At 33.0% G+C, this 17,021-nt stretch overlaps 2 protein-coding genes and 1 non-coding gene across 4 annotated transcripts in view; 1 reads left to right on the top strand and 2 right to left on the bottom strand.

The window, feature by feature from the left end:
- The window catches only part of LOC125063699 (prion-like-(Q/N-rich) domain-bearing protein 25), a 32,038-nt gene extending 15,831 nt beyond the window's left edge, over positions 1-16,207 (bottom strand). Inside the window, exon 1 of one of the 2 annotated variants that reach the window (XM_047670276.1) lies at positions 16,050-16,207. The gene's annotated coding sequence lies outside the window, so the exon portion shown is untranslated. Of the gene's footprint in view, positions 1-6,989; positions 7,124-16,049 lie in introns of those variants that run through there. The other variant, XM_047670277.1, reaches the window with a different exon arrangement.
- Trnar-ucu lies at positions 10,609-10,681 on the bottom strand. The gene has a single exon. It is a non-coding gene; the product is annotated as a tRNA-Arg (tRNA).
- Positions 11,325-13,694, top strand: LOC125063700. Its single transcript, XM_047670278.1, has 3 exons — positions 11,325-11,552; positions 12,121-12,313; positions 13,335-13,694. The coding sequence occupies exons 1-3, from the start codon at positions 11,343-11,345 to the stop codon at positions 13,625-13,627; spliced, it is 696 nt and encodes a 231-aa protein (XP_047526234.1). The 5' UTR covers positions 11,325-11,342; the 3' UTR covers positions 13,628-13,694.
- Positions 16,208-17,021: the final 814 nt, after the last annotated feature.

Below are 17,021 nucleotides of genomic sequence, written 5' to 3'. Positions count from 1 at the left end.
AAGTTTTCACAGGTCTCTGAGTACAGAAATTTGGGTTAAGCCATGCATGAACGCTTAATGACTGAGGATCATTATTTCTTAAGCACACCATTCTGTACATATAATAGAACAGGAAGATGTAAGTACGGATTTATAATTTTTTACATATGCAGACGTTTCGAGAGCTTTTTAGCAAGCGAGAGGTTATCGCATCAAGTTAAACATATAATAAACTAGCAGACCGGCCAAGCGTTGCTGTGGCTAATTCTATTATATTACATACGTAGTAGTAAACTATTCAAGGGAAACGGTAGGAGAACATCACTCATAGCGACCACCATGCTTTTTTGGTGGTTATGACATTAAATTGTAGCTTATGTGAAACGTTGATCCTTTCAACACAGCGCCATCTGTTAGCTGTGACTATCAAATAATAAACAAACATTTTGAAATGAAATAATATTGTGGGTGTAAATTGAGATGTAAGCTATCCTATCTTTTAATTTAGATCAAACTGCACACGGTGTGCAAATTTACATGAAATCGGTTCCGTGGTTTAGGAGTCCATAGCGGACAAACAACGTGTCGCGTAATTTATATATATTAATATTATATGTGTAGTACTCTCGTAAGCAGTATTAGGCTTGGCAGTGCAACTCTTAACCCTGAAATCTGACCACCAATTGATTTTTATGAGCGCATTTAACAGCGCTCCAATAAAAAATGTTGAGGAAGCCGGCATGGTGTAGATGTATACTATGTATGTATGTATATGTATGGCTACTTGGGAACTGATACAAATGAGGCCAAGACTAAATAGCGCCACTGAATCTCTTTCGTAGTATTTGGGTAAATCAAAGATAGTATTGGACCGAAGTCTACCTACAAAATTGTATCTATGTGACATATGTTTAGGTATGTCATCATTAGAACATATTGAAAACATTTAAGCTTCTTAAAACATTAGATAATTTTAAAAAAATTATTCTCAATCGCTTTCCCTAAGTTTCTGTTTCTTTCAAAGAACATTTTTATTTATCAGATGATACACATATTAATTAGAATCAAACCGAGATTCACAGGTACGACTGAGTCACTATATGATTATTGTTATTGTAATTATGTATGTACATATAGGCGTGTGGCCTTGCGTTGACCATGACTCTACAACTAACATAGTTATATAATAAAATGCGTCACTGATGTTTCTTAATACAAACATCAAATAAAGAATCTTATGTACTTTTTTTTAACAATTAAGTAAATTTAGAAAACATATGATGAATAACGGAAATTCTGCGCAGAGATTTTATATTAGATTCCGTCTTTTCCCCCCTTAACCATCCAATTGCCCCCAGTGAGCACCACGTTGTGAAACACGTGTTTAATAATCTTTCGATAATAGGAATCTGGGATGTTAAAAATTTCACGAATTATATAAACTAAAAAGTATTGAATAATCTCAATTTAATAAAATTACAATTTGTTATGGGCAAACCAGCGTATTGAATAGTAAAGTGATAACGGCCATACATGTACAATGTACATCAGCAATGCCAGTTCAGAATATGATACGCTCTTTTCTTGAGGCCGCGAAGTCGTATCGGTTTGCAAATCTACTAACAGCAAGTCAAACCACAGCGTGGAAGTGCAAAGGAAGTTTTTAAATTTCCTACTTCCTTATTTAAACCGTAAAACTATAACTATTACGAAATATTTGACGTATTCTCTGTTTAGTAGTTAGTGTAAAGTGTGACACCTACGTGAGCAACTGTATCTGTTCAATAAGAAATAGAATGCGCAACCAATCATCGCGGAAGACATTTCGTTTCGCATTCTAAGATCTCAAATGTTTTTCCTGTTCAAGAACAAAATAAAATATGTCGTTTATATAAGAGCTGTGAAAACGAAGTGATATTATCGTTTCCTATAATATTGTGTTGCCTATAGGTGTCTCTTTTGGTTACAGCATGACAGAAAGAAACAAATTCATTTATAACGTTCAAAAGATATTGTATTTATTCCCATCAATAGGTTTTGGTTGAGAGGAGGAACCTTGTACCGTAAGATTCTTTTGTCAATCAAGTTTCTAATAAGTTATTAAATGAAACATTTTATAAACTCATAATGAACCAAAAGCTACTAATCTAATTCCTAATATATCCGAATTAATTAATGTCTGGCAAATTCATTTTTAGTTTTTCTTATATTTAAATAACATAATATTAAAATTACAGACATTCTAATATACTTTGAAATTTTTATAAAAAAAACATAAAATCGCGTCTGGCACATAGTTAGCAATGTGAAAAAATGTCTGGCAATAAAAAAAGTATGTCAGGTAGACTTATTTAAAAAGGAAAAATCAAAAATTACGCTTCTTAAAATCCAGGATTATTACCTGGACAGATAGGATGTGCACTAATGAACGCAACCGCTACCGCCAGCCAGATTGCCCAGACTCTAACCGAAAGTGCAAGAAGGAAGACATATCACAAAATCAGCTGACCTAAAATTCTTTCTTTTCAAACGTTGCTACCTCCCGTACTTATATGTATAACTTGAATGTACTATTATTATTTTGATCTAAAAAAAGCTTGCCAAACTTCGTGTATACGAAGTCCATGCCGGAAGAGCTGCGGTCGGAGTTTGATATCAGATAATCTCTTTTAAAATACTCATTGAAGTCATTGACATTAATGCGTCAGAGATTTCCAAATTAAATAAACAAGTGAATTAATTAAATCCCATAAGCCACGTATCGTCACGGTCGGTAAATATTAACAATGATGTATTGTTTAATATAAATCCAGTTCTCAGTGGAGACCAGGGTCATCATGAGCCATCAGAAGTACAACTCAACACCGTATTGGTGCAAATTTTTGGACAGTAAATTATTAACAAATTATTATTTTTTTTAAAATCAGTGGCGCTACAACCTTTTTAGTTCTGGGCCTCCTAGTTCTGTATCTGTTTCACGTTTATCATTTGTCAATCTTATAGGCAAGTAGGTGATCAGCCTCCTGTGCCTGAAACACGCCGTCGACTTTTTGGGTCTAAGGCAAGCCGGTTTTCTCACGATGTCTTCCTTCACGGTTCGAGCGAATGTTAAATGCGCACATAGAAAGAAAGTCCATTGGTGCACAGCTGGGGATCGAACCTACGACCTTAGGGATGAGAGTCGCACGCTTAAGCCACTAGGCCAACACTATGAAATTAAACAATAATTATATAATTTTACAAAATCCGTACCGAAATATTTTTATAACGGAATTCGAGTCCTGGTAGAAACGCTTTAGTTTAAGTGATAAAGGTTATTCTATCGGTAAATCGGCTAGTCTTTATAAGGAATTTTACTAGTAGACTTACGGATTTTCGTCCACCACACAATATTTTTATTTTTAAGTCTCGAGGACTTGTGTGTGCTTATACAATTATAATTAATTAGTGAAGTTACTCTTTATTAAATTAAATCTCTGGTAAGCAGTTCAAATGAGTGTTAATTACTTATTAGTATTAGGTTTGATCATTTTAATTATTTATCTCAATCAAATAAATTATTCGGTGCCATGAATGATGCAACAAAAAATCTTCCTTGGCTTCCGACAACCGTTTTCATTATAAAGTTTCTTTCCAGATATTTATGAGATACACAGCAGAATCTTTGGAAAATCCAAAGAAGAGTAGATTTCTTTAGTTTTATCGAGACCTGATTACCCTTTTCTTTTTCATGTATCCTTTTTTTTATTGTCCCTTACACTGTTTACATATTATGTTTTAATTGCTTTGCTTTGTTCAATTAGTTTTGACACAGAGTGTCAACCTTTTAATAGATACTGTTTTAGTATTTTTTCACTCACTGTTTAGCATTTAAAAGACAAAACTAATTGAAAAAAGTAAGTAGTGTATGATACTTTCTTATGTTTAATAAATTAGGCTATACTTAAAGTACTAATTAGTCTTAAATTAGCTAGATCGTAATATTACATAATGTCTTAGTAAAGTAAGTACTATGTACATATATGATAAAAAAATAGTTTTGTCTAATTTATTTTTTTTCTCTCACAGTGGTTGGTAGTATTTAATTATTATAATTGTACTGTATTACTGCAACGAAGTGTAAATAAATAAAAATATTTTTTGTGTACTAACAATGTCTTAAACATTAACTAGTCGTTAAGCGTGTTCAACGTGGAGGTCGTGCACACTTCAAACCCTGACTATGTACCTACCAGTTGTTCTTTCTATATGCGTAATCACTATTGTGAGGAAGGATAAAGTCGTGAAGAAACCGGCCCGTCTGAGACGCAAAACTACGTGTAAGCAAAGGTATGTGTACTTCATAAAGAGAAGTGATCGAAAAACAATTTCTATATTACCAAAACTTAAAAAGTTAAGAGAAACGTGGAAGCTTTGTGATGTGATTTTGTTTAATGTTAACAATCATACATAATATGTCATAAATAAACTATAAGCCTCAATTGAATCATGTTCTTTCATGATTTTTACTGACAACTAGACAAAACATTCAAACTAATAATTGAATTAAAATTTTATGAAGACTATTATAGTATTCAACTTACTACCTACACAACAACAAGAAAAATCCGCACAATCAGCCATATATAAATAGGCATGCAAATGTCATATAAATTCTACTACCCACACCTACCAAGGCATTGCTATTAGATACTACCTTCATATCTTCAATGTATCAACCATCTCACATGGTGTGATGCCTAGATATATTCCCAAAACATATTTCTATAGAAACATTAATTTACCTACTTAATATCAAATACAGAACTGTACGTTAGTGGTGGCCCTATTTAAGATAACCAGTGTTTGTGACATGTTCATTGTACTTAAACTATTGTTTACTGTGTGAACCTTATTTCCGTACATCAATTTACATGGATACATTTCACTCAATGGCAGGTCATTGCGCTGGGTTCAGGGTTGTCAATTTCTCTTAAGGTTTTCTATTAATATTTTCTGAGTTATAAGGCATAAGGCTCAGTGTTTGTTCTAGGATTTCTACAGTGTAATGACGCTGATTTAGTTATTGTTCAATGTAAGCACAGATATTCTTAAAATAAATCAAAATACATATCTGTAATCAAAATATTTTTACATTTACTGTCAGTTCTCAAATCAAGTACATATTAGAAGTGGCAATAAACTCACCACTCGTGTTAACATTAACACTACGAAATAAACCTAAAACATAAAGACTGGCAGCTATTATAGAAAAACAATTGCGTTACAACTCCTGGTAACATCCTGGTAACTGGTTTTATGTTTGTATGCAAACAGATGACCAGCCTTCTCTGCAACGTCTACAGGTGAACCGGTCGGTTTCCTTCACCATCACCATATAAAGAAGAAAGAGAGAAGAGATTGTAAATCTTGACCTAGGCAAAGCGCTGCTTTTTTACATATATTGTTATGTACTTAACATCTACTACGTTTGTACGGATAAATCTAATTATAACATTGAAAGGAACGTGGGCAAGTCACGATGAATCGTGATAGTTTTTGTTGTAATTTCTTTTGTATGGAGCTTTGAAAGATTGATTTATATTGTGTAACGTTGGGTACCTAAATATTTCCTAATGCGAGAAATGACTTAGCTTAGCTTAACTCTTAAAGATCTTTTATTATAGAGTGATCTTTTATATGAGTTAGCTCAATAGCAGGAACAAATCTTTCTAATATAATTGGTATATTTAAATCAATGAAATTGAAACTTGTTTATAATTTGATTATTAAAATTAGTTTTTGGAAGTTGCTGATAGTGTTAAAATTCACCTGGTATGTCATGTTTTAAATACCGGAGTATTATTAAAAAAATTATGTGCAATAATACGCGTGTAATTAAATTACAAATGGTCACGTACCGCTTGTGCACACAAAACACAGTTTTAAAATTTTAGTTACAAATTATTCCAGTTTAATTTCGTTTAAATGTTCTTTTGAGTTATGTACAAGTGTAATTGCAATGGAAACCGCGTACTGCGTCGCAACAGGTTTTTCCAAAACTTTTCCTTAAACAGCCAGCAACTTCAAGTTTCACAAGCGACATAACATACGAAAAAGTTGTGAGTTTACTTTTGAAATCGTCGATCTGGTTTTAATAAATGATTTCGCATTTTATTGATATTGCTGTCTTACCCAGCGCATACGCAATCGACAATTATCTGAACACCAGCATTTGACATTTGTGTCAGGTTTAGCAATGCTAGTAGAAGAGAAGAAGAATATAAGTTAGATAGTAGTTGATAGTCGATACCTAAGTTTTATTTATAGAAGGCACCCGGGCAGGAGACTCACCTGATGTTAAGTGATAAGCTCATGGACACTCTCAATGCCAGTGAAGTGAACTCGCGGACTTCTTAAAAACTGTTAAGCTCTTTTCTTGAAGAACCCTAAGTCAAATTGGGTCGGAATTATTTCAGTTTGCAGCTGGTTCACATAGTGGCGGGGCGCGGCAGAAACTGCCTTAAAAAACGTTCAGTTAGGGAATGGCGGAAGACGAGGTGATACAGGTGAAACTTCCTATTCTGCCTCGTCATCCAATGATGAAGCTGAGTTTCATAGCAGATCCGAACAACTCCTCTAAAAACATCTTCTTGAACTTATTTCCACGTGCAGGTTGCTTTTCTATTTCACAAAAAGTGGACTCTATTACCGGATTAACACCTAACACATTTTTATAAATAATTTTATTTTACCCTACTCATCTTGACATTTGTAAGCATGGTCATATCTTTGTAGTTAATGCGTTTTTGCAATTATGAAAATCGAGAATATAGTAAAAACAATTGTATACATTTGAAAACACTTACCTGAAATCTAACGCAAATAATATATCTAATTTTGATCCTACTTTAATATTGTATGGAAATTCGTCTATTCAATAAAGGTTTCAAAGGACTAATAATATTCATTTAACTCGACAAGGTGTTTAGTTAATATACAATAGTTTAAATATAAATTTATATACGTACACAGTTTTCTCCTAATTTCAAATTTACATAAGTTGGAACTAATTCTTCGGTCACACGGTATAAGAACCAATATTTAATGTCACAAGCAATGATGGGCGTAAACAAATGGAACAAAAACACTTGCGTTCGTCTAATGACATAGATTAGAACTGGTTATCGAGTGACCAATCGATAAGAAATGCGAATTTATCAAGTACATTTCTGAGGTGCAGGTGCATTCTTCAAGACTATAATAGTTTTGATATGTCAAAGGAGCAAGAGCGTACCAATTCTTAAAAGACCGGCAACCCGCTTGCGAGCCTTCTAGCAATGAGAGTCCATGAGCAATTGACATGAGGGGAGCCTCCTGCCCTTTTGTCTCCTGTTATTTAAAGTACAATTAAAAATAAAACAACTGGCGGATTATCGCTTTCGAGCGATCTCTTTCAGGCAACCTCTGTGAGTGTTTATTTTTTTTTATACAGAACTGGACAGACGTTTGGCCACAATCCAACTGATGTTAAGCGAGATGTGGTCTATTTAAGGGCAGGAGGTGCCTATTTAACCGCCTAGGGAAGATGAAAGGGGCAAGGAGTTCAACTCCGGTGAGCGCAAGAAGTGCAAAACTATATAAGATATACAATTACTTGGACAAAACTAATGGAACAATTAAAACACATGTAAACAGTGGAAGGGACAATAAAAATTAAGATACATAAAAAAAGTGCGTGCGTACAAAGTAGATGTCAGAAGTGAACTCTTGTCCATATTTACACAAATCTAAAACTTTAGATTTCCGAGACTTAGAGGGATGGAAAAAGGAAGATATTATGTTAGGAATTTAATGAATTTAATTGTCATTAAAATATTAAAAGTGTCGAAAATGAAAACAAATAATAAATTTAATTTTTTAAATTCTTCGATACTAAAAACACGTGGCATTTTAATTTACAATTCGTCATTTGAGATTTCAATAAATTATTTTTCATAAAATACTAATATTTCATAAATTCTCTTTATGAAATTTTTATTTTAAAAATAGAATTTCTATAAGGTCGTTTCGACATTCTCACTCTCTCTCAATCGGTCTCAATTGCTCTCTCCCTTTTCTTCGACAAAAACGTTGCACATCTTCGTAACGTTTTTAAAAATTTTAACCTCATGCGCTCAAAGAAGTTTCACTTCAAAAAGGGCACATGAATCACGATAATTTCAGATCAGTTAGTACGAAGGTTTCAGCTTATCCATTCAATATTTGGATAGTTTTATCTACCTCCATCCCAACTATCGTGGGATTTGGTTTCTTCCTCCATTATGAGATTTCAAGATGAGTGTTCTATAGGTACAGGTATGTAACTTTAAAAAAAAATTAAATAATAAATTACAATTATATAATATATTTTCTCCTATTGTGTACATAGTGTGGAAATAGAATTAAGGTATAAATTAATATTCCTTTCGTGTTCTAGTTTAGCAAACAGGATGCGTCCGCGCATAACATAACTGGCTGATGACCTTGTACGGTGCTCTAGTATTCACTTGTCACATATAGGCTGTATTATATTACTCATATAACAGAGAATTTAATATGTCTAAAATGTTATATGATATAACATTCCTTTAAAAAATTCTGTATTTTTAAATAAGTTATTTACTTGGTAATTCATTCATAGCACTTGGCCTAGTGGCTTCAGCGTGCGACTCTCATTTCTCGTCGTAGGTTCGATCCCCTTCCGATGAACTTTCTGTCTATTTGCTTATTTATCATTCGCACGAACGGTGAATGAAAGTTTCGTGAGGAAACTGGCTTAGACCCAAAAAGTCGACGTTATTTCACGCACATAAGTTTGATCATCTTGACTATTAGAAGTGATCACAGTGAAATCTGAGGCCCAGACTTAAAAAGTTTGCACACTACCTTAACTGTTTAAGTTTTCCTTATACCTGTTTTAATGCAATTAAAATGTCAAATAAAGAATGCCTGCGTGCCCCGTACACACATTCAGTACTACGTAGATTACAAAATAATAAACAATTGTAAATCGTATACCAATTTTGTAATCGAGGTGACGTCGGTAGGAATAGTCCCCACGACTTGAGGTCGTTTCAATGTCCTTACTTCTCGTGACCTTCAATACAATACGAACACTTACTTTTGTATAGTCTAGACTATTGAGACGCTTTTACGACGCAATTATAAACAAAACTATACAATTGAACTTTTCGTAAGGAGATAATGTTGGCTTTGTGTTTTATAGTCAAGAACTAGAATTATATCTTAAAAGAGCTCTGTATCTTTACAACTTTTGTAATAAACTATACAGATTATACCGCAGTGTTGGCAAGGTGGCATCAGCATGCGACTCTCATCCCTGAGGTCGTAGGTTCGATCCCCGGCTGTGCATCAATGGACTTTCTTTCTATGTGCGCATTTAACATTCGCTCGAACGGTGAAGGTAAACGTCGTGAGGATCCAGCTTGCCTTAGACCCAAAAAGTCGATAGTCAAAAGGTTTTGATTAATTTTTAATTAATTGTTATGCGACAGAATTGCCATCTAAAGTTCTAATATGTAACCACTAAACGAATACATCAACCAATAGCGTATTTTTTCTCGATCTCCCTTACTCTCTCTCTCTCTCAATCTTTCTCACTATAGCTCTTTCCCACCTCTCGCTCCATGGCACTGTGCGTGATGCGACGTTCGCTCTATCTCACTCTCTCTCTCGATCTTTCTCACTTGCTTGCTTCCCTACTCTCGCTCCATGGCTATTTGCTTCATGCTACATTCGCCCTTTCTCACTCTTCCCTTTACTTCGACAAAAACGCTGCACATCTTCGTGACGCTAACATTATTATTATTGAATAGAGAATTTTCACTTCAAAAATACTCGAATTATGTATTATATTTCAGTATGTATTACGAACAGTACCTTTTAATTATTTACTTTATCACTAGAACAGGAAACACCATGATATTAATGGTTATAAGTTTACCTTGAGTTTATTTCCGATCGAAAAAACGTGTGTGACAACATGAATAGTTTAAAAATGAATTATTTACCAGAAGTCCAAGTCGCATTACAAAGGAAAACAATTTGAAATCATGGTTTTATATTGCACATTTAAAGATTTCTTTGAGATTGTAAATTTATTCAAATGTACATATTTTGTTGGTGCGCGTTTCAATTAAATTAAGTACTTTCCGTGTAAAATAATTGAAAGAGCAGTCAGTATTCTAGTTAAAAGTGGAATTAGATAGTATGACTTATATGAATAATAATACTTAAAAGTAAAATTCTCTAAAAAATAAAAACTTACCTATATTTAATTATTACTCACTGTACATACGTAAATAGCTAAAGTATTATGTCAGTATATGTAGGTTTGTTTAAATAAACAGTCAATGATACTTTTATATGCTGACCGATTGACCTAGTAACGGAAAAAGCACGTAAGCATTCCAGTTGTAAATTGGATAAAGTACTTTGTGCGTCGACAAAGTGATGCGAAACAGTTTTAATATAATGTCAGTAAATATTTTTTTTATAAAATATTCACATTAATTTAAAATGTACAAAAATAACATTTATACATTTGTTAAAAAATCAGCATGATAGAAAAAAGAAAAAAGAATGAAGCATCCCTGGTGGGGATCGAACCCACGACCTTTGGATTAGAAGTCCAACGCGCTATCCTCTGCGCCACAGGGACTACATTTGGCTTGTTGAAATTATGTATCATATTCCACTAACATTTGCAAAATTTGAAACTACGTATTATTTTAAATATTATTTAATTAAAGGGTATAAACTTTTAAATATTTTTTTTTATATGTATCACGATAAATAAATTAACACGGAAATATTTGTGTAGCAAATTTACTACATACATAGCATCAAACAAGTTCTATCCAATACGTCTTGACCTCAGATCTATTTGATAAGAAATGGAATTTTAATAGCTATTAACCGTAACACATTGTTTATGATATTTTTTTAATATTGTAATCATTTAAAGCGTACAAACAAGTTTATTGAAATTAAGCAATTTGATTTACATTTAAAATATGCTGATTATTTTGTGAATATTTTTTTATACTTAGTGAGTAATAAAGTTTTTTTACTAAAATATTTTTAAAACAGATAAGAACACACGTGCAACAAAACGTTTCACACGTTCGATTCCCGGCAAATAACAATTATTTCGAGCGGCTAATACCTTAATCTATTTACGCAATAGTAAAGCAGTTGATTAAAATAGCTATATCTTATAAGATATTTCTTTATCTGTATTTTATCATATCAACCAAAATATCGTTTAGAATCGAAGATACGACATTCAGTGATTTACGTTGCGTCTCGACAGTCGTAAAATGCCAGTTATACAAAATTTCAATATAGAGGGTGTTGATAGAGAAAGAGATAGAGATCTCGTGTCACCAGTGCATGTCACCCTTCTTAATGTAGTCATTTCGATCACAAACTTGTGTCTCGGTGGCGTAACTTTGAGTGCGTTCTTTTTGATACACATATTTGTAACGTCTACATCTTTCAAGCAACATGTGTATTTGTGTGTTATCGGTGTAAGTATATAAGTGAAAAAAAGTATCTCTCTTTCTTTTTATCATGTAGCTTCTGTAGCTTCTGTATCACTGTAGCCCTCGCAGTGGCGTAACAATAGGGTGGCAGGGCTGGCAAAATGCCACGGGCATCCGACCCAAGAGGGTCGGTCTGCCAAAGAGATATTATGTTCTATGGATGAATGTGAAGTCTCCAATAAGCATTGGGCTAGCGTGGGGACTACAGACCATTGCCTCTTGCCTAAGAGAGGAGGCCATTAACTTATAAATGTCTTCCATTTCAAAATAATCAGATCATCTAGTGAACATACAATTAATAGTAGTGAGTGAAGTTAAGTTATAAGTTAGTAAAATCAGTCCTTTGAGTTACTTTTCTGGGAGATGATCAGTAGTTTGGGATATGGGACGGACGACCTTAACCACCATACATTTAAATAAGCAATGGCACTAGAAACTACAACCCTTGGTCTCAGATTTCTGTATTAATTTCGTGATCCATTTCTCTTTCTACTGTACTTACTAGTAGGGCGAAATATTATTTGCACGTCTAATATAAAACAATATATTCCAGTACGTTATAATAATGACACAAGCAGTTCATTCGCTGAACCCTCACGCTGGTTGGGCCCGGATGGTGAAATATGAGAACCGAAGAATGGTACACTGGACTCTACAAATTGTTGGCACAATTCTTGTATCAATTGGCAGTATTATCCGGATGGCGAATGTCAACACCAATTTTGATTCTACTCATGGTATTCTTGGTGAGTATTGTTGTAGCAGAGAGGGAAAACCTCTGGCAACTTAAAGACAGCGTTCAAGTATAACGTCACGCAATATTTGGAGATTATTGGCGCCCCCCCCCATGTAACGCGACGTAACGTTTTTCAGTACTCAATAGTAAAACGTTTCGTGACCACCCAGTGACTCTTTATACCTAAAAGTTACTATTATGTGGTGTAAAGTACTGGAAAGTCAAAAATAATATTCACAATAACGTGTAATTCAATTCCCGCCCCGCATCGTAACGTTTCACAAAAGGATCTCCCAAAATTCGTTACGTAATACTTGTACGCCCCCAAATGCTGTGCGCCTGCCTGGTTGAGGGTGCCCATGGACATGGTTTCTACTGCTAGGAGGCTTGCGAGTGCATCGCACCTGGTTTCACTTAGTGGTGGTATTCGGGAAAAAGTGAGATAATACATATTCAGTGGAAGGATACATAACATATGATATGATATATGATGATATGCGTTTATTAATAAAATGCGTCATAAATTCTTATTCTGTTGGTGTCCAATGATGAAACTTAACCACAGATAAACCAAAAAGCTTCTTGTATTTCTTAATGAAAATAATCTTTTTTTATATCACATCTCTTACATATTCGATAGTATCGTGAAATGATTATTTATTTATTACAGAAATACATATATTATCCTTACAGACTATGCCAATACGATAATGTCGAGAAACATTAAATAAAATATTATAAAGTACTGATATGATTATGCTTCTCTTACAATATTCAACATTTTTAATACAAATAGATTTAATACTTGAAGTGCCAACGTACGATTTTGGAAGTTGATCCTCGATTTCGGGTGAAAGTTTTCATGGGAACCTCATACAAAATATAATATATATGTAGTTAATGGTTCTATATACGTGTATAATTTGGAGTTCCTGACTCCAGTTTGACTGTTTTGTGTTGCAATAGCAGTCTTGACTATAAAGAAGGAATCAATGAAATTGCATACGAATTTAACAGGCTTTTTGTTACAGGTATCGTCGCATTTCTCTGCACAATACTCACCATGATAGGTGGAATTCTCAACGCCAACTCAAGTAGGCTAAACATCAATAAGACCTTCTTGACTCTAGCTCATTCCTGTCTTGGATCCTTGACTTTATGTTCTGCATTTCTTTCCTTATGTTTTGCATTTAATTCAATGAGGTATAGAGTCGTTTTGGGCGATAAAAGTGCTGATTTCGCAATAGCTTTGTCTGTTGTTGCGTTAGTTGGTACTTTAGTGTCACCCAGTTTAGATTTCGTCAAACGAATATTTCATAGATAGATGAATATTGGCAACTAGATATAACTCTACTTTATTATTTATTTCGTTATATAATTTAATTAAAAAAGTGCGTGCGTACAAAGTACACATGTCAGTAGTGAAACTTCTTTGGCAAACTAATTTTAAGTCTTGTTCATATTTATACAAATCTAAAACTTTAGATTTCCGACACTTGGAGGGATAATTATAATTAAAATATTAAAAGTGTCGAAAACAAATTTTAATTTACAATTCGTCATTTGATATTTCAATTAATAATTTTGCATAAATTCTCTTTACGAAATTTTAATTTATAATAGAATTTCTATAAGTTAATTCGCCCTTCTCAGTCTCTCTCAATCGGTCTCAATCGCTCTCTCCCTTTTCTTCGACAAAAACGCTGCACATCTTCGTGACGTTTCATCAGTAAAATATTTACCCTCATGCGCCTAAAGAAGTTTCACTACAAATAGATATGTAATAGAAAAGCTCATAACAAAGCAGCAATTAAAGTTAAAGCTTCTTAATAACACAATTGTCATCAGTTTAAAGCTCTCTTAAAGTAATCTGTGAATACCATTTCTAAACGATGGTAGTCAAGAGATTCACCACAAAAATGACATTTTGTTCCCCAATGAATATTACATTTTTTTAGTCTTTATCGAATGATTTGATTACAAATCTTTATTTTTAAAGACGATAAACGATGACACATTAAAACTAATCGGAAAATAATTTCTATTAACTAAGATCTTTATCACAGACTTTTCTGTGTTTTTGAAATAGGTATACATTTTCAAAAAATCGATATCAAAGAAGCTGTAGAAGTACGTTATTATATTTAATATTACTACTTCCTCCGAAATCTTTGATTTGTCTCTCATCTTCGCTTCTATTTTCTTATAGTTTATATGATTATAATAATTAAGACAATATAATTAGTGTTAAATAACTTAGAATTATCATTATTGTTACGCATAATAAAATCAAGTATTTTCTGTTATATAGTATGCCATTATTTTAGTACTTGTGACAGAGAATAAAATGAATTTACAGTGGAAAAATATACAAAATAATTGTTCTTTAAAACGAATGATGTATGTGATTTACATTGAAACTTATATTATTCAAGGCTGTATATTTATGACGCATTTTCCAAGATTTAAGCAGGTATATGTCGCTAGGGCTTCATATTTTTATTAAAGGTGCTCTATAGCAAAATAAATGTCAGCATATTATTAGTCATTTAATGTAGTTAACAATAACTAGCCGTGTTATAACTATATGTTGGAAGAACTCAGCTTAACAATAAATATATTATATTTAATACTGTGAATTATTTTTAAATAATTTCTGAGGTTTGGAAACTTCATAATGGCTTCTAATAATTAGTATTTTTTGTAAAGTACTCGACACGTTTTTTTAAATTATAGAACAGGGGGCAAACGGGCAAGAGGCTCATCTGATGTTAAGTGTTAGCACTGCCCATGGACACTCACTGCCAGAGTGCTCGCGAGTGCGTTGCCGGTCTTTTAACAATTAGTACGCTCTTTTCTTAATGGACCCTAAGTCGAATTGGTTCGGTAATACTTCAGTGGTCTGCTGGTTCCACATAGTGGTTGTGCGGGTACAAAATGTTATAATTTTGTTTATTATTAATTTAATGATGTACTTACTTAAAAACCCAACACAATAATAAATAAAATAAATATTCCAGGTGTTATTTTTTAATTTTATATAATTTTTGTTGAGATTTTAATATTTTTTTCGGTACCACACAATTGTATAATATAATAGTAGTAATAATTTAAATTAAACGTTTTTAAATCATATATATTATGTTAGTATAACATAGTAAGTAGTTACAGTTCTAATTTTATCGTTAAGTTCAAGGTTAAGTAAGCCATGTAAGTGAAATTATTTAAACGAACGTTTGTATGTAAGATTATAATGATACTCAAATAAATAGTACTCGGTTTTTATTTTATTTGTGGCGATTGTGCTTATTGTTTATTTCTTGAAATGCATTAAAATAATCTATAGCCTAAATTTGCATAAGAACATACGAGTTATGAGTTCAATATTAGAAATTAATACTCTCTGTTACTGATAGGAGAAATATTAAGCAAAAATAACGAAAAGTGGTTCGTCTTCTTGCCTTTAAAGTAAAATAATATATAATAAATAAATAAAATAAATAAATTTATATAGGTATATAATAGGTCTACAGGTAGTAGTACACCTCCCCATTCTTCCAATTATATGTAAGTAAGCAGATTATTCCAGCGCATGTATATGTTAAACATAATATCGCGTCTTATTTAAAACTCTATACAGGGAAAGTGATACCTTTGATGTACGCTCTACGTGGTTTAATTAAAGAGTGAAACTCAGCAAATAAAACAATAGGTCTTAGTCATAACTCCGCATTAAAATTACTCACCATAATAAAATAAAACTATGCGAAAATAACACTGCACAGTGCACAGTCACTTGTTTTTTGTCACTGAAATGTTGATTCGGTTACCATGGAAACGCAATATGGCGGCCGGCGGACATGCGCGCTTCAAGTCGAACGCGGACAGACTGCCGGTTTCGCGCCAACTGAGTACCAATATTATGGTCAGTCAATTTCTTCGATCGTAAATAAACGATTCATACAATAACTCCAAGTGTAGCATTGTAATGGTGATCACCACACAGGTTTATAGTTTGTGGGAGTGTGTTAAAAGAGTTTATGTACTTCACGAAAAGGGTTGCATGTTCCTCGATGTATGTTTAATACAAATAGATATATTTTGCCCAAGTCATTAAATGAGAACGATAAATACAAGGAACGTAAAGTAAATATATACATTATACGTATACGTTCCGGCACCAATAGAGTCTATGTGCCTAGTAAAGAAAATATCGCAAAGAAGCTGACATATATAAAATGTGTCATTAACAATCTCGCACTTGAACAGAGTGGTTACTTTTGACCTTACATCCGTAAAGAACATTATAATGACATTAGATATTAAAATTACTTTTAGATACGATTTAAAAAGTATACAATAATTATTCAAAACAAGCAGCATTGTTTGAAGAAATTATGTTATTTGTTACACTAACGCATAATATCGTCCCCCAAGTCGTTAGTCTTCTTCCGTGTGGTCCTACGAAAAGGAGTCATGGATTTCACCGTGGCCTTGTGCCGTATTATTTGATTCAATAATATGTTACCGACTCATGTTTTACACATTGATATCGTCTATAATTTTTTAATACCCATATTTCAATGACCTAAAACTTTTTGGCCCCAATTCAGTACCCGAGTGCAGTACATAATAATTATAACGAAGGGCGTGATGTGCCCTAATTTCCCTGCTAATTTAATTATTAAACTCGTGCTTAGAAAGGCAATGAAACAACT

The sequence above is a fragment of the Pieris napi genome, chromosome 3 (assembly GCF_905475465.1).
Source record: "Pieris napi chromosome 3, ilPieNapi1.2, whole genome shotgun sequence".
In the NCBI taxonomy this organism is placed as follows: domain Eukaryota; kingdom Metazoa; phylum Arthropoda; class Insecta; order Lepidoptera; family Pieridae; genus Pieris; species Pieris napi.
The sequence above is the reverse complement of the archived record's forward strand: the minus strand, read 5'-3'. Positions and strand labels throughout refer to the sequence as shown.

Coding starts and splice junctions, on each gene's coding strand:
- LOC125063700 (XM_047670278.1), top strand. CDS start 11,343: ATGCCAGTTATACAAAATTTCAATATAGAGGGTGTTGATAGAGAAAGA. Junction 11,553..12,120: donor TGTATTTGTGTGTTATCGGT/GTAAGTATATAA, acceptor AATATATTCCAG/TACGTTATAATAATGACACA. Junction 12,314..13,334: donor TTCTACTCATGGTATTCTTG/GTGAGTATTGTT, acceptor TTTTTGTTACAG/GTATCGTCGCATTTCTCTGC.